The following is a 20,730-nucleotide window of genomic DNA, read 5'->3' as shown; positions in this document are numbered from 1 at the left end:
CCTATTTTGAAATTATATACAAAATCCCAAGTTAACAGATAATAGTCAATGTCTCTTGAGATGAGAAGGGAATCAGAGAACACAATGCACAGCCAATAAAGTTCCTCTCGATTCTCCAGGAGCGAAGGTTGGGGGAAGGAGGAGGATAAGACGCAAGAATGAAGGCGAGATTATGGACAACAAACATGGAACTTTATGGGGAGGTCATAACTTCTTAATGTTATGTTGTCCCATTTCACCTTTATTCTTGCTGGTTGGGACAGTGTCCCTAGCACCTTCCTTCTGGGTGGCACAAGGGAATAAACTCTACAGAACAGTGGAACCAAAGGAAGCCCTCACCTTTATTCTTGCTGGTTGGGACAGTGTCCCTAGCACCTTCCTTCTGGGTGGCACAAGGGAATAAACTCTACAGAACAGTGGAACCAAAGGAAGCCCTGTTCTGGAGGTCACGTCTACTTTGTAATGAGTGATAAAGGTATGAAGATTGACCCATGTGGCTGCAGCACAGATTGAGACAATAGGCAATCTAGCCTGAAAGGTGGCTCATTGAGCTTCCTCTAATCTTTCTTGGCAGTTGTTTATGCTGAGAATTATATGCATAGGTAATAGTGTCCGTAAGTCACTTTGACAAAGTAGCGTTTGATATTGGTGCAGCTTTTCTGTTATCTGAGAAGGAGATGAATAACTGGTCAGATTTTCTGAATTCCTTTGTTCTATGTAAGTAGAAGTGTAACTGCCCGTGTACATCCAATTGGTGTAGCTTATATTCTGTCTTGTTGACATACTTTGGAAAAAGAACAGGCAGGTGAATGGACGGACTCAAATTGGTCTCAGGGCATACTTTGGGAAGGAATGAAGGATTTGTTCTGAGACTCTGTCTTTGAGAAAAATGTAGTAGAGAGCCTGTATGGACAGAGACCCTTCTAGCTGAGGTAATGGCTATCAAAAAGACTGTTTTCCAGGACAGATATTTAAGTTGGCAAGAGGAAGCTAGTTTGTATGGTGGGAGAATCAGAGTAGCCAGTACCAAATTGAGGTCCCAAGGAGGTGGTGATTTCCTTATTGGAGGCCTTAGTAAAGAAGTACCCCTCAGGAAGGCTTTGCACAATCTGTGAGACATTATCTTTGATATAATGTCTCCTATGTGGTAATTAGAAATGGTGGCTAACTGTACTCATATAGTAGCTGCTGCTGCACCTTCATTAAAAATTTATGCTAAGAAATCTAAAATCGTACTCACAGGAGCTGTGAAGGGATCTATGTGATTCTTGGAAGCCCAACAAGAAAACCTTTTCCGTTTGCTAGCATAAAGCTTTCTAGCTGTTGACTTATGAGGTGAAACTAGAATGTGTCTCACTGCAGGGGATATGTCTGGAAGCCTGGCTAAGATTGGAAGTGGAGCAGCCAAGCTGCCAGTTTGAGAGTTTGGATAGAGGGCTGGAGAATTCCTGACTGATGAGTCAGAAGATCCGATACCGGGTCCAGAATCCACAGCTCTTCTCGGAGATGGGGCCATAGGAAAGAATACCAGATTTGAAGAGGCCAGTATGGAGCGATGAGTATTAACCTAGAACTCAATGATTTGGCTTTCTGTACAACTTTGGGGATTAGTGGAAATGGGGGAAAGGCATAAAGAAGTCCCGGGGACCAATCATGAACAAGTGCATCCCTTAGTGACTCCCCCGGATAGGGGATTAGGGCAAGGTAGCTGCTGCATTTGGTGTTCATGGACATGGCAAAGAGGTTACAGCAAGGCTGGCCCCACTTGTGAAAAATCTGGTTCACAATTTCCTGTTTTAGGGACCACTCGTGAGGCATTAGAATTGCTCTGCTCAATTTGTCCACTATCACATTGGATTTCCCAGAAATATGCACTGCAATCAGAAAACGTTGAGAAGAGACTGCCCACTGCCATATGCTTTGAGCCTCTCAACACAGGGGTAGGAGCTGGTTCCTCCTTATTTGTTGACATACCACACTACCGACATATTGTCTGTCTGTATTGCATTTGTACCTGGTGGAAGAGAGTTCTGGAATGCCCGCAATGCCAGAAGCACCACTCTCATCTCTAAGACATTGATGTGCAAGTAGTACTCATGTTCCTGCCAGGTTCCTTGGATGGTCTTTCCTAGATAATGCCCCCCACCCTATCTGGGAGGTGTCCGTGGTCAATGTGGCTACTGGTTGAGGGAGAGTGAATGGCCTGCCAGAGTTACCTACATGGATTGAAGCCACCAGCATAGGTCTTTCTTGCAGGGGTCTGTAATGAAGATCTTGTGGGACATGGGTAACTCCTGCATGGACCATAGAGCGAAGAGTAGCCACTGTAGGACTCTCATATGTATATGTGCCAGGGGTACTAATGTGATGGCAGCTGCCTTAGTGCCGAAGACCTTTAGAACAAACTTTGCCTGTACTTTCATTTTCAAGAGCAAGATGGACACTTGATGGCGGAGTGTCTGCAACCTGTCATAAGGCAGTTTTGCTACTATGTTTTCTGTGTTTACGTCTGCTCCTGTGAAAGTAATATGCTGTGATGGCAACAAGGCAGATTTTTTTAAGTTTATGGTAATGTCCAGTTCCGAGCATAGATGAATGGTGGTGTCCCTTGCTTTGGTTAGTAGATGCTCAGTGGTGGCGGTCAGGAGCCAGTCGTCTAAGTACAGAAACACCTGGAATCTTAGACGTCTCAGGTGAGCTGTGACTACTGCCATGCATTTGGTGAACACTCTGGGGGCTGTAGTGAGACCAAAGGGCAGAACTCAGAATTGTTAATGACTGATCACCTGTCCATTTTTATATGGTAGTATGCATCTTGAAGATCTATTGAGCACATCCAGTTGTCTTTTCCCAGAAAGGGGAGAATAGACTGCAGTGTCACCGTCCGGATCTTTGATTTCTTTATGGATTTATTCAGCCTGCTCCAGTCCCCTGTTTTCTTTGGAACTAAAAAGAACATTGAGTAAGTTCAGGATCCAATTTGGTCTGCAGGAACTTACTGGATGACTCTTTTTTCTAGCGAACTTTTTATCTCTAGGGTTGCTTGATCCCTTTGACTGGGTGGAATGTCCAGGACTGATTTTGATTGTAGGGGTGGAGAGGAGAAGGGTAATTTGTATCCCCTGGATATTATTGACTGTACCCATCTGTCGTGAGTGATGTTCAGCGAGGCCTTTGGGTACAGTGATAGTCTGCCCCCAACTGCCTCCAGAAGTGGACAGGCAGGCCTCCTTTCAGGAGAATGTATCTCTGTTGCTCTGATTTTGCAGACCCCCCCCCCCGCCACGAGGTCAAAGTCTTCCATTACTGTTTCCCCCTCTGCCCCTGGGGGAAAAATCACCAAGTGCATCAGGCAATGCACTTTGGGTTTTCCGGAACCACAATTTTCCTCCCTTTAGGCCTTTGGGGTAGGCCCTGGTAGAGAGGGAAAAATGTACTCCTACGGTAGACAAGAGTTTTGCCTTCCTGCTCACACCTGGTCAGAGTCTCTTTAACTTTAGGCCTGAACAAGGACGAGCCATCAAAAATGGCATTAATGGAAAAAGACTTGAAGGGCTCATTAAACTCACAAAGGCGCATCCAGGGATGCCTCCTCAGAGCTATTCCTGTACCTGCTGCCCTACACACTACATCGGCTGCATAAGAGATGAGCCACATAGAGGAATTGACTACAGAATTTAAGGTAGCAAGCTGGGCAGTTACCTTGTCTGACACTCCCGCAGCTGTAGAACCTTGAAGGGTATCTCCTAGCTCCTTCAGGATATCCCAAACATACACTTTCCATATCTGTCCATTTGTCAAAGATTCCTTATTCGGTGGATGGACAGATGGAAGTCTCAGCTAACTCCTTTTTGGTGGCCACCCCACCACCATAGCATCTACTGGGACACTTTTAGTCAAGAATTCCTTATCAGAAGGGCAGTTATAAATTTGTTGGGCCTCCTCGGAACAGGTTCTACAGATTCTGGAGAGCCCCACTGCCTTCAACTGACTACACCAAGGAGCTGAATGAAGGGCAAGACCCAAATGCCTCCAGGTATATGGACTCATCCTCAAAAGGGGTAAGGGCCTTCCAGACACCTCTCTGCTTCAGGATCTCCAGGATATCCGAGAAGGAGACATCCTCAGAGGGTGACCACGGGGACCCTTCTGAATCCTCTAAGTCCATATCTGAAGTGACAGACTCATCAGGGGAGTCTAGATGTTACTTCTGTGTTTTCTCCGAGGGACCTCCCCGGAGGGTACTCTGAGGAGGTTTTGGAATAAACGGTCTCACCCACTGGGATGTCCTGTGACATAGGGTCTCTATGCCTGGGGGGGGGTGGTAAGGATACAGAATCCAGCACTTTTTGAGGATGAATGTTCAGATCTGAGAGTGGAGCCATCTGGGGTGACAGCACTCTCCTCATGACTGTGAAGGCACCATGACCCTGCTCTGAGGGAGCCCCCGGCTCTGAGGAACTAGGAGAAAGCCACTGAACCAAACCTGCAGGCTCTGAGGCTGATGTAGGCACTGAGCTGACTTACGCTGAGGCCCCGAGAGGTAGATTCAGATCTGACAACCATCGGATCCGGTCTCCTCCCTGGACCAGACAGGGGAACGTTGGCTCCTAGACCCCTCGCTGGACAATGGCACCAATAAGGTCAGAGCAGAAGTTAGAGCCGAAGATCCTGAAACAGGTCTTGGCTCCAAGGGTTCCACTACTATCGATTTCAAACACTCTGGCTCCAAAGCCTACAGCTGGATTGGAGGAGGAATTGGTACAGGGGTGTCAAGGATTATCGAAGCCAACTCCATAGTAGGAGGGCCTGAAAGGATCTTGGCCAATGCCAGTGTCTGAAGGAGGCTCCTTACCACCCACTCTATGTCATGGTCTGATAAACTGGAAGATCGAGAGGCGTGGACTGAAGACTTGGCTGATTGGAGAATAGGTGAGTGCAGCACCGATAAGACCAGCTCCACAACAGGGGACCGGCTTGGGTTACATATCTCTATCTGTTCTGAAAGCACAGGTGGAACTGACAAGATAGACTTTTCGGCCCCAAAAGCCTTCGGGACCAAGGTCGATTCCTTTGGCTGCTTCCTCAATGGCTCCAAAGCTGGCGCCAAGGAAGATGCTCGTTTAGAGTATCTGGTCCGATCTCGGTGAATGGATCGATTTTGGGGAAATCTGTTTCCCTTCGATTGCCTCTGAAAAGGGAACCTTAAGTTTATCCCTAACTATCAACTTGTTTTTATGTTCTAGCCATGACAAATAGCGCAAGATTCTTGCAGATGGACCACACCCAAGCAGTAAACACAACTGGTGTGTCCATCTGTCAGGGACATTTTCTGGCTACAATTATCACATTTTTTGAAGCCCAAAGGCTATGCCTCTTTATCCTTTGAGATAATGTAACAAATTTCTGTCTAATCAATGGCTTACACTGACCAACAACTTTGGTCAACTGACAACCTGGACAAGAAATGTCAACAATAACAATTTTTTTTTTTTTAAAGGTAAGGAAACACTAAAGCAGAGAATGACAGCAAGAGGATAACAGACCAGAGGAGAGGCCTCTAACTTAAATGATGATCCCCTCTGGTAAGAGGAGAGGTCTCTAAAATTACACTCCCTGACAAACAACAACCAAGGGGAAGGGAAGCCCTCTAACTCAAACGGGCTTGGTCAGGAGTCCTCTAACTTAAATGAACTGCTTAGCGTAAACAACTAAAGGTAACAGTAGTCAACACAATAACACATGGGAAATAATAATGTGGGATAGGGAAAGAACAAGGCCTGTCAACGAAAACCCGTAGAAAACAAACAGTCAAAAGGTGAAGCTAGCTTACATAGCAAAAATACACTACTCTAAATATGAAAAATTGGTATAAACAACTGGTATGCACAAAAAAAAAAAACACTTTAGAAGTACAAGAAAGCAACAAACCTTTCTGCTTAAGCTGGAGCCTAGTAGGAAGCATCAGATCTAGTTTAGCGGCAAATGAGATCTGGGTAATCTTCCCTAAGCATAATAGGGTAGGGTATAGCCTTGAGCCAGTGGAAGCTCTCGAGCTTTAGTAATAGGCTGAGTCGGAACCGATGCTTAGTTCTGGACCCAACCAACCAGCAAGAATGAAGGTGAGAAGGGACAACATAACATCATTCCTTATACTTTCACAATATGTCAGAACAAACTTTAATATATAAGCTCGACAAATTAAAATTCTGAAAGTCAAAGTTCCAGTATATTTTTCCATACTTATCAATAATTTTCCCAACTTTATTAGACTGAGTAGGATTGGAAATGACTAAGTGCTTAGGAGCAATGGAGTCAACTAAGCCCATAGCTGCTTGGTCAGGTTTGGGAATAGTGTATAAAAATTTAAAAGACTGAAATATGTTATACATCCTATCTGGCTTTTTAGGGACAACTGGCTATCAGGAAAATTACAGGCAGTAAAACACACATCCTCTAAAGCAGACAGGACAGGAGGAATTGGTGTCAGTTCTGGAAAATGTTTTCTGTAACAACTAGTATTTTCTGAGGGACTGAGAAACCTCAGAGTCCTCCCTTTGAAAACACTGGGACATTCTACAAGTAGTCTCAGAGAAAGAGAAATCCCCACAGGGATTATCAGAATCTGAACTCTGAATCAGAAATCTAAGGACAAAACCCTGAATCTGTCCCTGCATCTTTCTGTTCAGATTCAGAATCTTGAATCTCTTCAGAAAAAGAAGAAATCCCTTTTTATTTTACCAGAAACTACTTTACAGGAAGTAACAATAGCCTGAATTAAACTCTGAGCCAGTCCCAGTAAACTACTCTAGCCAAAGAAAGTTCAGGAGGAGCAAATACATGTTTGGTTTTCTGTTTCTTTTTGACAGGAAAAATTAAGTCAACCATGTTACTAATAGTAGGACACTGCTTCCCTAGGGATGTGCATAGCATTCTGACACAACAGGGAAACTTTCCCTGTTCCCTCTCCCAGGACTGACAAGAATGGCTTTACCTTGCCCACTGGAGGGGATTCCAACAGCCACACAGGATGTGACTAATCCCTGGTCCACAGTGGCTGTAGATGCTACACCAGAGGGATGTGGGGTAAAAGATGAGTTGTCTGAGGTACAGCAAATGGCCAAAGTAAAATCACTCACCTGCAGCTGGGCCAAATTGCTAGCCTACTGTGGTGACAAAGGCTGTTTGCTTAATGTATTCCTTTTGTGGCAAGAAGAAGGACTGGCAATTCCATGGTCAAGCCAAAAATGGTGCCTCTTTCTTCTGGAAGGTGAGCAGCAAATGCTGGTAAAACTAGTAGTCCACACAATGTACCTTTTTATCAGAAATAGTACAGTAAAACAGCACTTTCAAACATCATGGCAGCCCCACAATGGAAAAATAAACAGTTTCTCCACAGAAAAAAAAAATTTCATTTAGTTTGCACTACTTTTAAACTGACAGAAAAAAAATGAGTGCTTTGTTTAAAAGTACATTACAGTCTCGAGACACTCCTAGCTTTAAAATAACCTTCCTGAAGAAGAAAGTATTGAAATATCGAAAAATATAAGAAAATTAAAGTTTTTTTTTTTTTTACCCCAAAGGGAGCTTATCTGCCCAGCAATGGAAAATACAATCCGACTGTTGATCCATGAAAGCCTCACAGGAGTGTACTCTTCGGTGGCAGGAAGATTCTGCAGGGCTTTTTGGCCCAGACTCTTCTTTTATTCAGCTCAGCTTTAGCTGCTTGACAGTTTGGTGCATGGAAGGTACCTTGAAGCTTAAGCTGGTCGGCTGTTATATCCTTGGCAGGATACAACCCATACAGCTAAGGTGAGTGCAGCACTGATCAGTATGAAGAACAGAACCATTTACAGACGGCATACAAATACTTGACATAACTTAATTCTATGGTCCCTGTTGTCATCTTTATGGTAAGTTTTGTTACCATATAATAAAAAAAAAAAATCTCCATGCCAATAATATTTAAAATTCTCAAAAAATACCACTGAAAATTTCAGACATAGAATGGGTTCTGTGACCAAGCACTTATATTTTCGAGCAATTTCATTGAGTTACTACTCAATTACTTTCCATAGTGCTTACAACCGGGAACACTACAACTTTTACAATTATGTCAAAAATGTTTTTTTCTTGTACTTCTAAAGATGATTTAAATATTAATGTTTTTATTACCTCACTCACTGATCAGAAAAGAGAAATGAGAAATGCCAGTTTCAAACAAAGACTGGCAGATCCACAGGCCAGAAACTGATCACAGCACTGCTGGACTTGTCTTCTTTCATGGCTACAGTGACCTTAAATTCTTGAACTTTTACCAGAAAGGTAATAACGTGTGATTCTGAAATGCAGACAGAGCAATTAACCTAAGCAGTGGTGCTTTTTCAAACTACTGTGCAGCTATCTGCATTGTTTATTAGAAAGTACAGTAAGAATGACATTAAGTTAATGGATAAATGTGTGCAACTGAATATTATTCTAATTAAAAAGGCAAAATGCTGAAATTAGGCTTCCTGCATTAATATGAGGAAGCATGCCCTTACCAAAATCTATGGACATATGCAGAGAAAATGAAATGCTACTGTAGTTAAGAGAATTAACTGATGAAACTCAGATGTGTAAAATAAAATGCAACTCAAATGATAAGCAGAATGTTTTGTTTTTGAAAACAATGGATCTGAAAGGTTAGCCTTGTAAGGACAGAAAGTAGAGGTTAGTTGCACCATTTTAATTAAGTACTGCAGCAAGTTTGGCTATAAATATGACAGGGAGAGTTGCTATGCCTACAAAATCCTGCAGAATATCTGTGACAAAAGGCTCATTTATCTAAAACTTCCAAAAGGAATGTGTGTGTGTCCAAAACAGTTGCATGCTGCTGAACAGAAATATGACAATGAATTGTTTACTGGCATTGTGGAAACAAAACGATGTGATGCAGTGAAATCTGGGAATGCAAAACAGAAAGAAAATATCCAAAGTGGACTAAGTGTATAAAAAAGATACAGGTAAAGTATAATACTTTGTTTCAAGGTACTTGAAGCTTTGGGACTGGAAGATATTAAAGAGATGTGTAGACATTCCTGACCTTTTCTGGAAGTTGCATTTAATGATGTTAATTCTATTTTGGACAGTGCAGGTTGTAGGAATGGCAAAATTAATTCTTAAAGTAAAAGCAAAAACTGCATGTACAGAGTAATTTTCACAGAGAAACATCTTGGACAGTGTGAATAGTCATAGCAATGAAATCCTGGATAACTATGCTGATTTAAAGGATTAGAATCTTTCCAAGAGACTGCAAACAAATAAGACCAGATGATGTGCCAGTGATAAATGCAGGCAACACAGCGAATGGGTATCTTAAATTTCATTAAGAAGCAATTAAGGACAATAGAGTAGGTCAACAGTCCAGTCAGCACTGTGAAAAAGGCAACATTCATGTGTGTATTGATCCACAAGATTTCAACGGAGCGATTAAGCAATAACTTTACCCATTACAGTTAAAGAAGTGGTCTCAAGAATGCTAAATATACTTTTTTTTCAGTACTACATGCAAACCAGTGCTTTTAGAGATAAAGTTAAATGAAGTCTCTGAGTTCTTTACATTTTATATATTACTAATATGGTACAGGTTACTGCGGTGGTGCTGCTGCGGTAGCGTTGTTGCCTTACAGTAAGACGTTGTCCTGTTCGATTCACAGCTAAAGCGTCTTCTGTGCGGAGACATGTGTGAATGGGCGTACTTTTGTTGAAGGTTGTGCGTCAGAGCTGGCAACTCGGTATGTAAAAATCTACTGCCAATCATTAGCGGACCGGAGTTCCGCTGTGGCGACCCCTAACCGGGAAAAGCTGAAAGAGACAACAACAACTAATATGGTACAGGTTCTTTAGATTCCCACTAGTACTTCCATCAGCCACAGGGGCATTCTAAATAGTTGCTAGCCAAGTAATTGGATGGTGTTATGGTGTTGCAATGATAATCTATTACATGGGGAACAGATACAAGGGCATGATAAGAAACAGATGCAGTTGCTAGCTAAACCGACTAAGGACAGTTTGAAACTAAATAAAAGTGAATGTGTAAAACTAGAGTGGCAAATCTAAAAGAAACAGGTAATATTTTAACCCAGAGGATCTAAAACATGATCAGGAAAAAAACTAGTAACTATACACTTATGAAAGCAAGAAGACAAGCAGACATTACAGATTTTTTTTAAGAATAATGCAGTATCTTGGAAAGTTGTACCTAATATAGCTGAGAGAACTTGTCTCTAAGAAAGCTGCAAAATGCAGCATAGGAATGGAGCTATGAACAATGTAAATATTTTGAAATGCCTATTAAACTACTTACAAATGAGCCAATATTAAATATTATGATATGAATACGTTAGTTGGAAAGGTACAGCAGCTGTGATCCTATAAGAGAACAGAGCAGGTGCATTTACAGATGCATAAAGGAGATGTGGTCATTTGGAAAATAAACTTACCTATAGTGTATGGATGTGAGAATTTCATGAATATGTCTACATTAAAGGTCAGGTAGAAATTCATAACGAACCCTGCAAAGTATATTCAAAAGCAAGCCTTTGCACATAGCTCCTACTAGTTTACAGAACTTTAGAATAAGATCTAAAAGTGGGATACAGATTGGGCAAGGAATTATAGCAAGCAGATATGCTAAATTCAGCATACTTACTACAGAAGCATAAAAAAACACTAGACAAGGTTTATATCATCTGTTTAGCAGAGTGACACAGTACAAAGGATAAGTCCACATAAGATCAATTTAGGTAGCAGTTCTTTCCTACCTTTCCTGTGGCAGGGATAACGATGCTTTGTTGGAAATTTCAAGTCGTTTGCTCAGTTAAGGAGATATGGAACATGAACACTCATCCATCTTCTTACTTAACTGAATAAACTACTTGAAATGTCAACAAGGTGTCTTTACCTCCTCCCACGTGGAGGGTATCAGAGAGCCAGTCTCCTAGATCTGCTGGCTAATGTGATTTTTAGTACTCGGTTTCTTATTTGTCTATCCTGTCACCCTCTGGGTCTCAGACTGGATACCAGGGACATCTGGATTACCTCTGTTTTCTGTTTAGCAGAGTGGGTCCAAATTTCTTCCAGTTAACATAGCTCTCATGTGTCTCATGTACGTGGACTATTATTTCAAGTTCCCTAAAATAATTAAACTGACAGAGACAGCAATGGACAGTGTTTCAGTAATGCATGAAAGTCTATATTGTTGAAATACTGAATACCTGATGTGTGTGTGTGTGTGTGTGTGTGTGTGTGTGTGTGTGTGTGTGTGTATACATATATATATATATATATATATATATATATATATGTATATATATAGATATAGATATATATATATAGATATATATATATATATATATATATATATATATATATATATATATATATATATATATATATATATGACAATGGTCCCCTGTACACAAAGCAGGAATCCAGAAGATATGTTCGTAAGAGGGGAGTTCAGACATAAACTTTTCCAATCCATACCATCCCACATTCTAATGGGCAAGTGGAAAGAACCATCTAAGCAATGACGAATGTAATAAGAAAGATATGTCTCTCATCAACTGAAATGTTGATAGGCAAACATTTGAAAAGGAGACTGCCTACTTCAACTGCACTGAATATGCCTGACAATCAACATAAAGAAAATAAAATGCTGGAGAGAAACTGGTAGAGACTGACGTACTATAATAGGGATGGAAGAGGAATATTGGACTTACAGACCGAAGACAAGAGAATCCACGAACCAGAGTGTAGCCTGAAGTTGCACTTATTGGTAAAGTAGCTGAAGATACAAATTCCTCTGTAATTCATATAGAAGACAGTAAGTTGTTTATAAGAAATCACAGACATTTGACCAACACAAATGCATCAAAGTTTACAGAAGATGAGCAACCAGAAGTATCACAACCAGTCCTGTTGCAACAAATCAGAAACCTGAGAAAACTGTCAAGTGCTGCAGGAAGAGACTCCTGAAGTTTTATTTCCTAGCGAAGCTGTTATGCAATAAGAAATGTCTCAACGAGAAGGCCAGATATCCAGTAACGGGCTTCCTCATCAATTCTCCAAATATAGTAGTCTGCTGAGGAAACCACAGTGATTTGCGGACTATTTCAGATTTAAAGTGATTCTAAGTACTGAAAAAGTTGTGCTATTAAAATGTCTTTTCTGAATACATAAAAAGTTTCATATCTTGAGTTAAAAAGCCCATGATATGGAGAGTATAATGTTTAAAGTAACTTACAGTGATCAGTATCACATACTGCATATCATCACGGATATACAAATAAGCATTTTTTGCATTTAAAAAGGAGGCTGTCATATATAGTGTGTGTTTGTGTGTGGTATAAATGTTAATGTTAATAAGCTTAGTACCTTATCCTCAGACCATAAATTCAAATTCCTTTTAAAATACTCCAGTCCTTCAGACTGTCTTATACGTAAAGTTACATCATTCCAGAGGTGTGTAATTTTAACTAATATATGAATGATATTGCTCAGGAGTTTCCCATTTTTAGCAAAAAAAAATCATATTATTATGTCTGTAAGCTTTTGTATTTCTGTTGACTTTAATATTAAATATGACTTGTAAAACTGGATCATGAAATATTTTATGAGCCATAATCAGTTTTCCACAAATGTATCTATAACAGAAAGAGTAATTACAAATGTCTACATCTTGTTTGGTAATCTTTGATTGCTTAAGGACAGGTTTTTGGTAAACCATTTCAAGAGAATTCAGTTGACCCTAAGTATATAAACAAACAATGTTGCACTCAATAACTGGTCTTACGCACGTTTTAAACATCAAAGTTAAGGAATATCCATTTCTTGTTGAAGATCTCCAATTGCTTTTGCACTAATAATATTAATATGTCTATCAAAGGATAAATTAGATGACAAAACAATACCCAGGTCTTTGTATTCCTTGACCTTCTGAAGTTTAGTAGTAGATAAATACACAGGGCACCTTTGAATTTTGTTTTTTAAAATACATAATGCTGCATTTATCAAAACTAAATCTCAGTCCTACATCTAATGACCAGTTCATAGGTAGGTACTAGGCTATCGGCCCTGGGGCCTATACAAGACCAGCCAAAAAGGTACCCTGGCTTTTGCCACCCAAGAAAATTATTTTCCTGAGCCACAGAGGTGATCCCCGGGGTGAATTTCCTATTTCTTAAGTTACTTAACAACAGCAAATAAATCAATATTAAGGTCATCAGAGTCAGTTTTATTTTGGATAATAAATCCAATTTTGCAGTTACTTGTGTATTTGTAGAACCAAAATTTGTTATTCCTGGGAATTGTAGGAAAAAACTATATTAAATAACAATGGTCCTAAGACTGAACTCTTAGGAACTCCAGATATATCAGTAAGAGGTCAGAGTAGGTGTTATGTATCTTGATACAGTGTTTTCTAAGAGTTCACAAGCCATCTAGTTATATAATAGTTTATATCAGTTTTCAATAAACAATTACAAATAACCTTGTATGGAAGACTCACAAGCTTTAGCAAGATCCAAGAAAATTACATCTGGCAATAGTTCCAAATCCATAACAAATGTTATGTGTTCATAAAACATGACACAGAAAAAGTTTAAGATTGCCAGTGGATAAAAAAAAACACCTTATTTAACCTCAAAGTATAAAAATCAAAGTATGCAGTCTACACACTGAGTTATATACAATCTACACTTGTAGAAATCATGTGAGCAGAACACATCATTTTATGTACCAAGTCAAACTATAAGGCAACTACCACTGTTCTTCAGATGCAATTCAAGTGAGGGTTCTTTTTAGACTTGAAATAGGACATCAAACACGAGTTAGATATAATTAAAGGTGGTGATGCGTTTGTGGCTCAAACGTGTTTTAAGTGATGCATCAGTGATAATTTTACTTTCAAGGACATCACACTGAAAGGAAATGGCCTAGAAACATATTGAAACTAGGAAGTAAAAACAAAAAACCCAAACCAGAACTGTGAATATGCTTACTTTAAATCAGTAACAGGTGCATGGTGCTAGTGAATTTCGGCATCCTCCCTTTTTAGTTCATATTAATCTCCACAATACGTAAAATGCTCTTTTTTGGAAATGCTCTATAGCTTCAGTATACAATCAGCATTTAAACCTGCTGAAGGCTGCATTCATTTATTTTTGAAAACATGTTATACAATGCCACATTACAAGTTTATTCTACAATATGCAGTGCAATATTGTGAAGAAGATGCTTATCTCCTGGGTACCCACTGAAAAGGTGCATAAATGGCTAGCTGGACTACCCTTGCAAACAAATGCAAATTAAGAAATACATATGGGGAGTCAAATCATCCATAAATACCATAAACAACGGTGATGTAAAAATTAAGTTAATAGATTTTTTTGGTGTATGTATGCTACAGAGGGTTAATTTTCCATTTGACTGAATTTAGTCTTTCTTACATTTGCACTGCAAAACTTACAGTACTGAAGGGGAAATTTATAAGGTTTTGTTACATTAGAAAGTATGTATTTTCATGTTGGTGTTGAAAACAGAACACAGTACTGAAAAGTATTTCAATGATGGTGTTTTGAGTGCGTGTTGCATGAGGCTTGACATGTTTAGAAGGGTGGTAATTACAGGGTCTATATTAGATCAGCGAACGCTTAAACAAGCGAACGCTGATTGATCGACCTTATTTTAGCGAAAGTTAAAAATATCGAAGCAACAGAAACTCAAATTTTTTTCTAGGGAAAGAATTTGGTTGTCCATTTCTGTTGCTTCGGTATTTTCAGTGCTGTGGTGGAAAGTTACGGGTCAGATTCAGGTAAGTGTGCGATTGTGTGGATGTGAGTGTTAGGGTGGGTTAGGTGAGTTAGGGTTAGGGCTCAGGTTAGGTATGTGTGCAATTGTGTGGACGTGAGGGTTAGGGCGGGTTTAGGTGAGTTAGGGTTAGGGAGCGGGTGAGGTGAGTGTGCGATAGTGATGGACCTTAGGGTTAGGGTTTGGTTTAAGGTAAGTGGATAGTTAGTGGTGTGTGCATAATTTAGTGTAGGGTTAGGTGTCAGATTTTAGGTGTATGTGTGTGGATTTTTGTTTGTTTGGTGTGCTTTTGTTGTGTGTATGTGTTTTGGATCAGCGACTTTTTTCCCTAGGAAAAAAAATCGCTCATCTGACAGTTCGAGATTGTAAGCTTTCACTTACATAAGGTCGATCAATCAGCGTTTGCATTTTTAAGCGTTTGCTGATCTAATACAGACCCTAATTACAATGGGGAAATGGCCCTTTCTCCTAACCTGAAACAATGTCTTAGAAAATATTTTTTGGCAGGAGAATTGGGTTGAGTGGGGGTGAAGAAGCAGCTATCTGCATGGAGAGTGTGTACTTGTATGTACTTGTTTGCATGTATGTACACACACAGACACACACACACACACACACACACACACACACACACACACACACACACACACACACACACACACACAGAGGTGTAGATGTGGCTTGAATTGTGATTCAGATTTCTTGATCTTTTGGCTATTATGTCCTCAATAAATACTTTTTGTTGAGGTTGCATTGGCTAATTTGCTCTTGCAAACATAAGGTATGACTTGTTAACTTAGACATATTTTGTGTGACTCAAAAGATGATTCTACATTCACTGCACAAAATGAAATTATGGGACTAAAGGGGGTATATTTCTTTCCCCTTTACCAGCACATTGAGAGTTTTGCAATCTGTTGTAAAAAGTTATATCTAAAAGCAGTTGCACAAAATAATAGTACTGCTTTCTAAACCTGTAACACATTATTTTTCCTCTCCTCTAAATATGATTTTGTGCTTTACTAGACTGATATATGGAACAGTATGCTGAAACAGCTTGTTATTTGGACTCTGGCTTTATTAATACTTTGGCCTTCTGAGTGTTATTCAGGAACTTCTCTGCAGCTGGCATATAAGCTACTCTCAATGTCCACTGGTGATAACAAAATACTGTACGTCTTCTAATGGAGTCAGCAGCACACTGAGTTTTGTAGTGCCTTTTATTTCCCTGTGGCTACTAAAGGATGGTGACTTTTACTAAGGTGCAGCATGCAATTTAAAATGAAGGCATTTACACAACCTTTTATCTATGCACACATGAGATGAAACACCATATAAATTAATACATTAATTTCACATGCAAGCAGGCAATTATGCAGTCAGGCAGCACAATCATCCATTCATAACAACACACATTCATTCTTTCTTCTTCACACAAAGTTCACATTACTCAGTCAGCTGCCACATACATAGGTGTATAGAGAATGGAAACTCCATCCAAGATGCAACAGACAGGAAAATTTGAAACACAGCTTTTTCGCTATGTAGATGTGTATTTGTCAATTTGGATCTCTAAGTTATAAGTATATATTACAGCAGTAAGTGTCAAGAGATAAGATGAAAAAAATATTAAACCAACAGCATCATTTGTCTTTTGATTCTTTAATTGCAGCTACATTCATCTAACTGCTACCCTAACCTGCTTCACTAGTGGGGGTAAGAGGTTCTTTACATGCATCCAGAGATGTACTACAAGCATTTTTTTTTCTTTTTGATCTGTTAATCTGCCCGTACATTATTTGTTATCCATCTATACTTAACATATACGTCACTTGTTTCACAACTGTTGAGGAACAAAGATTAAATAGGACTGGCTGCTGTAAACAGCAGGAACATCTCATCAAATAGTGGGGCATGTATGCATTGTATAGCCTTCCAAGGTACAACTGAAATGCTGTTCATGGCAGATGTGTGCCTCATCATTTTCTTCCCATTGTGTCTCCATTATGCAAGTCTAGTTGTGGTACTGGAGGCGGTACAGTCACATCCACGTCAGCCATTGCAAGCCACTGTGCCAGTAGCTGGATCACAGGTGTTTGTCTTCCAGGGTGAAGGCTTCTCTTTGAAAGTTGGACAAAGGGTGTCAATTGAGGTTGCACAGTTGCTGGTGAAGAGGCTGATGGCTGCTGAAGTGCCCTGACACTTGCATCTGCAACAGGCAGTGCATTCTGAAGTGACACTGTGAGTCCCTCTACTGGTGGGGTCCAGCCACGTCACCTCAGGAGGAGCAATTAACCTATGACATTTGCTACCCAGCAGGCTACCATGTCAGCAGCCCACATTAAACCCTTCATGGTGTTCCCTTTTCCTTTTGTACCATTGCTCATACCTTGTTCATTATCCAGTCCTCTCTATCACCACTTGTCTAGCCTCTGTCTGAAGTATCCCACTACTATCCACTCCACCTTTTGTATATACATCACACTTGTCTATTTGTTCCATGTCTGTCGACCTACAGCCACCACCTGTCCTTCTCCCCCTCTATCCTACCACAAAGCCATCCTTCATTACCCCTCCAATATGTCCAACTCTTTAATAATGAAAATGGGATTGATGTCAACAAAAGAAATATACCCTTACTTCCCCCCACGTTTCCATACTGCATATCTTTGCGCTTTTCTCTCTGCTTGTTATATGCCCCTATTATAAATTCCTACCTGCCCCTTTTTTATCTCACTTTTATGGAAAATAAGGAGGCCACTTTGGTCTGAACACCTACACTGCTGTTCCTAATGGGCAATGTGGTGCACTATGTTGTTCTACTTGTCACTGTGTGCTAGGGACAGCTGATGGCCATCACTGCATTGCATATTGCTATGTGTACTGCTTCAGATGCAGAATGACTGCTTTACTATGATGTTACACAGGTCACCTGTGTGTGCTATAGGAGCTCTTCCGTATGCTGCGATAGTGCTGACTACCTTGATTATTATGTAGCCTTCAACTTTGTCTGCCTGTGATATCCTTTGCATGTTACATCCTTAATTAGCTTACACTCTGTGTAATGAGTCCCTCTGGAGGTAGCAGTGCACACCTTTATGAATCCCACTCTACATGTTCATTATCTCAGAATTAATAACAGAATTCCTCCAAAGTATTTTCCAAAAAGCTTACTAAATGACAATATGCTCATGAGATGTACTAGTCCCTCCCAAAAAATGCAATGGTGAGCATTTGTGGCACAAATATTTTAAAAAAGTTAACAACAATACAAAACATAATTTTCTTGGGTGACGAAAGCCAGAGTACCTTTTTGGCTAGGTTTATATACGCCCTAGGGCCAATAGCCTAGCACATACCTATGAACAATGTGGTGAAATATGGGAATAGTGATCAGCATATATTTCACCGAACTGTTGTAAAAAATGGGGGACAAAAAGGAAAAGAGATAAATTAAAGATAAAAAAACATTATCTATAAGTACCGAGACTAATAGTGTTCTGCTTCCATCACATGAAAACATTAAATTTTATGACAGGGACTACTGACTTTAGGAATACATTTCCCAAAACTGCAAACAATATACTGCGCTAATCTGTTCTTCTGTACTAGCAGCCAACATTTGGCACTTAAAACTGTAGAGTACACTCAAGATGCAAAGCAACTAATATGACTGAATGACTATACTAGCAAGTAATTTCAAGTAGCAACATCACTTTTGTCTTAATGAGATGAAAAAGTACTATGTGAATGTACAAACACTTGCGCAGATGTATAAACAAAACATGCTCATATACAAAACAGTACAGAAAGTTCCTTTTATTTAGTAATATAAAACACAACCTGCTTGACATGATTTTTACAGTCTTCCCAACAAATTTAATAAGTGTGACAGCTGGTGTACAGTCTTTTTACACTTTGGTCCTTGTAACCCTTGCAGTCTGCTCAAATGCAAAGTTACTGATCCTTTTTTGGTTTGACAGTCGCTGACTCATTCAGAAGTAATATATAGAGTTTCAGCCAAGACTGCATTACACCCAGTGCACAGTACACGGATGTCAGCAGCAACGGAAGAAATGGAAATCTCTCCTTCCATGGAGTTAAGGGATAAAACAATTCACAAAAAATTCCAAGAGGAATAAGTCCACATAAATATAACACCTCCAGCCATGAAAGCAGTCTATCCTCCCTGCAGTTAAAAAAGAAAGGGTTGTTATTCAAATTCAGCAGTATAACACTTTTTTTCTTAAATTACTATAATTCTTCAAATTAAAAATTCATGCTGTTGCTTTCTTTCTTTTCTTCCTTTATTCTTTCATTTTGTTAACTGGGTATGTGGACAGATAAAGCACAGTTGTGTACACTTACCATAAATGTAGATGTTCGAGTGTATTCACTGTTGCAGTCATTACATTTGGGTTATCTGCTTGCAGTAGCCCTCAGTCGGCCTGATTATCAAAGTCTTGGGTCCTGCATCGGTTGCTGTCTCATCTTCCATGACGTCAGGTAGTCAGGGGTATAAAGCATGCCAACGCCATTACATCAGTTTTTCTTGCCCCAGATGTCAGGTGTCCCCCTAATGGGAAGCAATTATATATATATATATATATATATATATATATATATATATATATATATAATTTTAACGGTCTGAGGAAGCCTTTGTGAAAGCGCTTACCGACAGCATGCTTTAATAAAATATTCCATTTTATTTCAACTCAGTGCTTATGGTCAGCAGAATTTTTTGCTTGGATTACTCATTTGGATTATTGGACTAATATTTTTGATTGGACACTTTGAATAATCTGGCGTTTATATATAGTCCGTGGTCACCTCGCAGGTTTTTCATTTATTATTTGCATTCTGTTTTTATTATTTAACCGTGAGGTGTTCATGCCGCTGGGAGCTTTCATTTACTTTTTTGTTTGATATATATATATATATATATCATACACACACACACACACACATATATATATATATATATATATATATATATATATATATATATACAAGGTTACACCTCCAAAAAAAAGCAAATACACCAAAAAGCTTTAAGCATAGTAAACAAGAATAGAGGAATAGCCAAAAGATGTCAGGGGGCTGGAGGGAGGGTAACCAGGACTGCAACAGTGAATACACTCGGACATCTACATTTATGGTAAGTGTACACAACTGTACTATGTTCTTCGTGTTTCACTGCTGCAGTCATTACATTTGGGTAGAATCCCAAAGCTATGGATGGGGGGCTGGAACTAAATAGCATTAGGAGCGGCTATAAGGCCCTGCAGAACTGCAGTGGAAAAGCCTGCCCTGGACTTAGAGAAGAGAGGCAAATGACAATGCTTTGTAAAAGTATGAACAGAGCTCCAAGTAGCAGTTTCTAGAATGTCTTTGGTTGGTACCCCTCTGAGAAAAGCTGCTGAGGTAGATGCCGCCCTGGTGGGATGTGACCTGATTCCCTTGGGCACCGGTTTACCATGATGCAAATAGCAGAAACTAATGCAGTAGCTTATCCACTTTGAAATAGTCTGCTTTGAAATAGCCTTCCCCTCTGATCTTGCAGCAAATGCCACCAGTAGCTGCTCAGACTTTCTTAGAGAGTTGGTCCTGTTTAAGTAGAATCTTAGTTGCCTGTGTACGTCCAAGGAATGCAGAATCCGCTCCCCCTTGTTCTGTCTGGGTAAAATGTAATAAAAGGCTCCACAGCCATGAGGGCCTGTAGTTCTGAAACCCTTCTTGCTGAAGTGATTGCCAGAAGGAAAGCTGTTTTCCAAGATAAAAAGTTTATATCCACAGTAGCTGCTGGTTCAAATGGAGGCAAGGTGAGCTTCTCCAACACAAAATTGAGGTCCCATGCAGGAGTTGGTGATCTTC

The 20,730-nt window shown here is 39.8% G+C and overlaps 1 protein-coding gene across 2 annotated transcripts in view; it reads right to left on the bottom strand.

Moving 5' to 3' along the window:
- Positions 1-18,657: 18,657 nt before the first annotated feature.
- Positions 18,658-20,730, bottom strand: part of ALG8 (ALG8 alpha-1,3-glucosyltransferase) — a 625,276-nt gene continuing 623,203 nt past the window's right edge. For both annotated transcript variants that reach the window (XM_044072699.1, XM_044072700.1), the window contains one exon: positions 18,658-19,042. In XM_044072699.1, the coding sequence (XP_043928634.1) occupies positions 18,811-19,042 (232 nt within the window). In that variant the 3' untranslated portion in view covers positions 18,658-18,810. The remainder of the gene's footprint in view (positions 19,043-20,730) is intronic.

This window comes from Protopterus annectens, chromosome 5.part0 (genome assembly GCF_019279795.1).
Source record: "Protopterus annectens isolate FY-2018-M chromosome 5.part0, PAN1.0, whole genome shotgun sequence".
Lineage (NCBI taxonomy): Eukaryota > Metazoa > Chordata > Ceratodontiformes > Protopteridae > Protopterus > Protopterus annectens.
The sequence above is the reverse complement of the archived record's forward strand: the minus strand, read 5'-3'. Positions and strand labels throughout refer to the sequence as shown.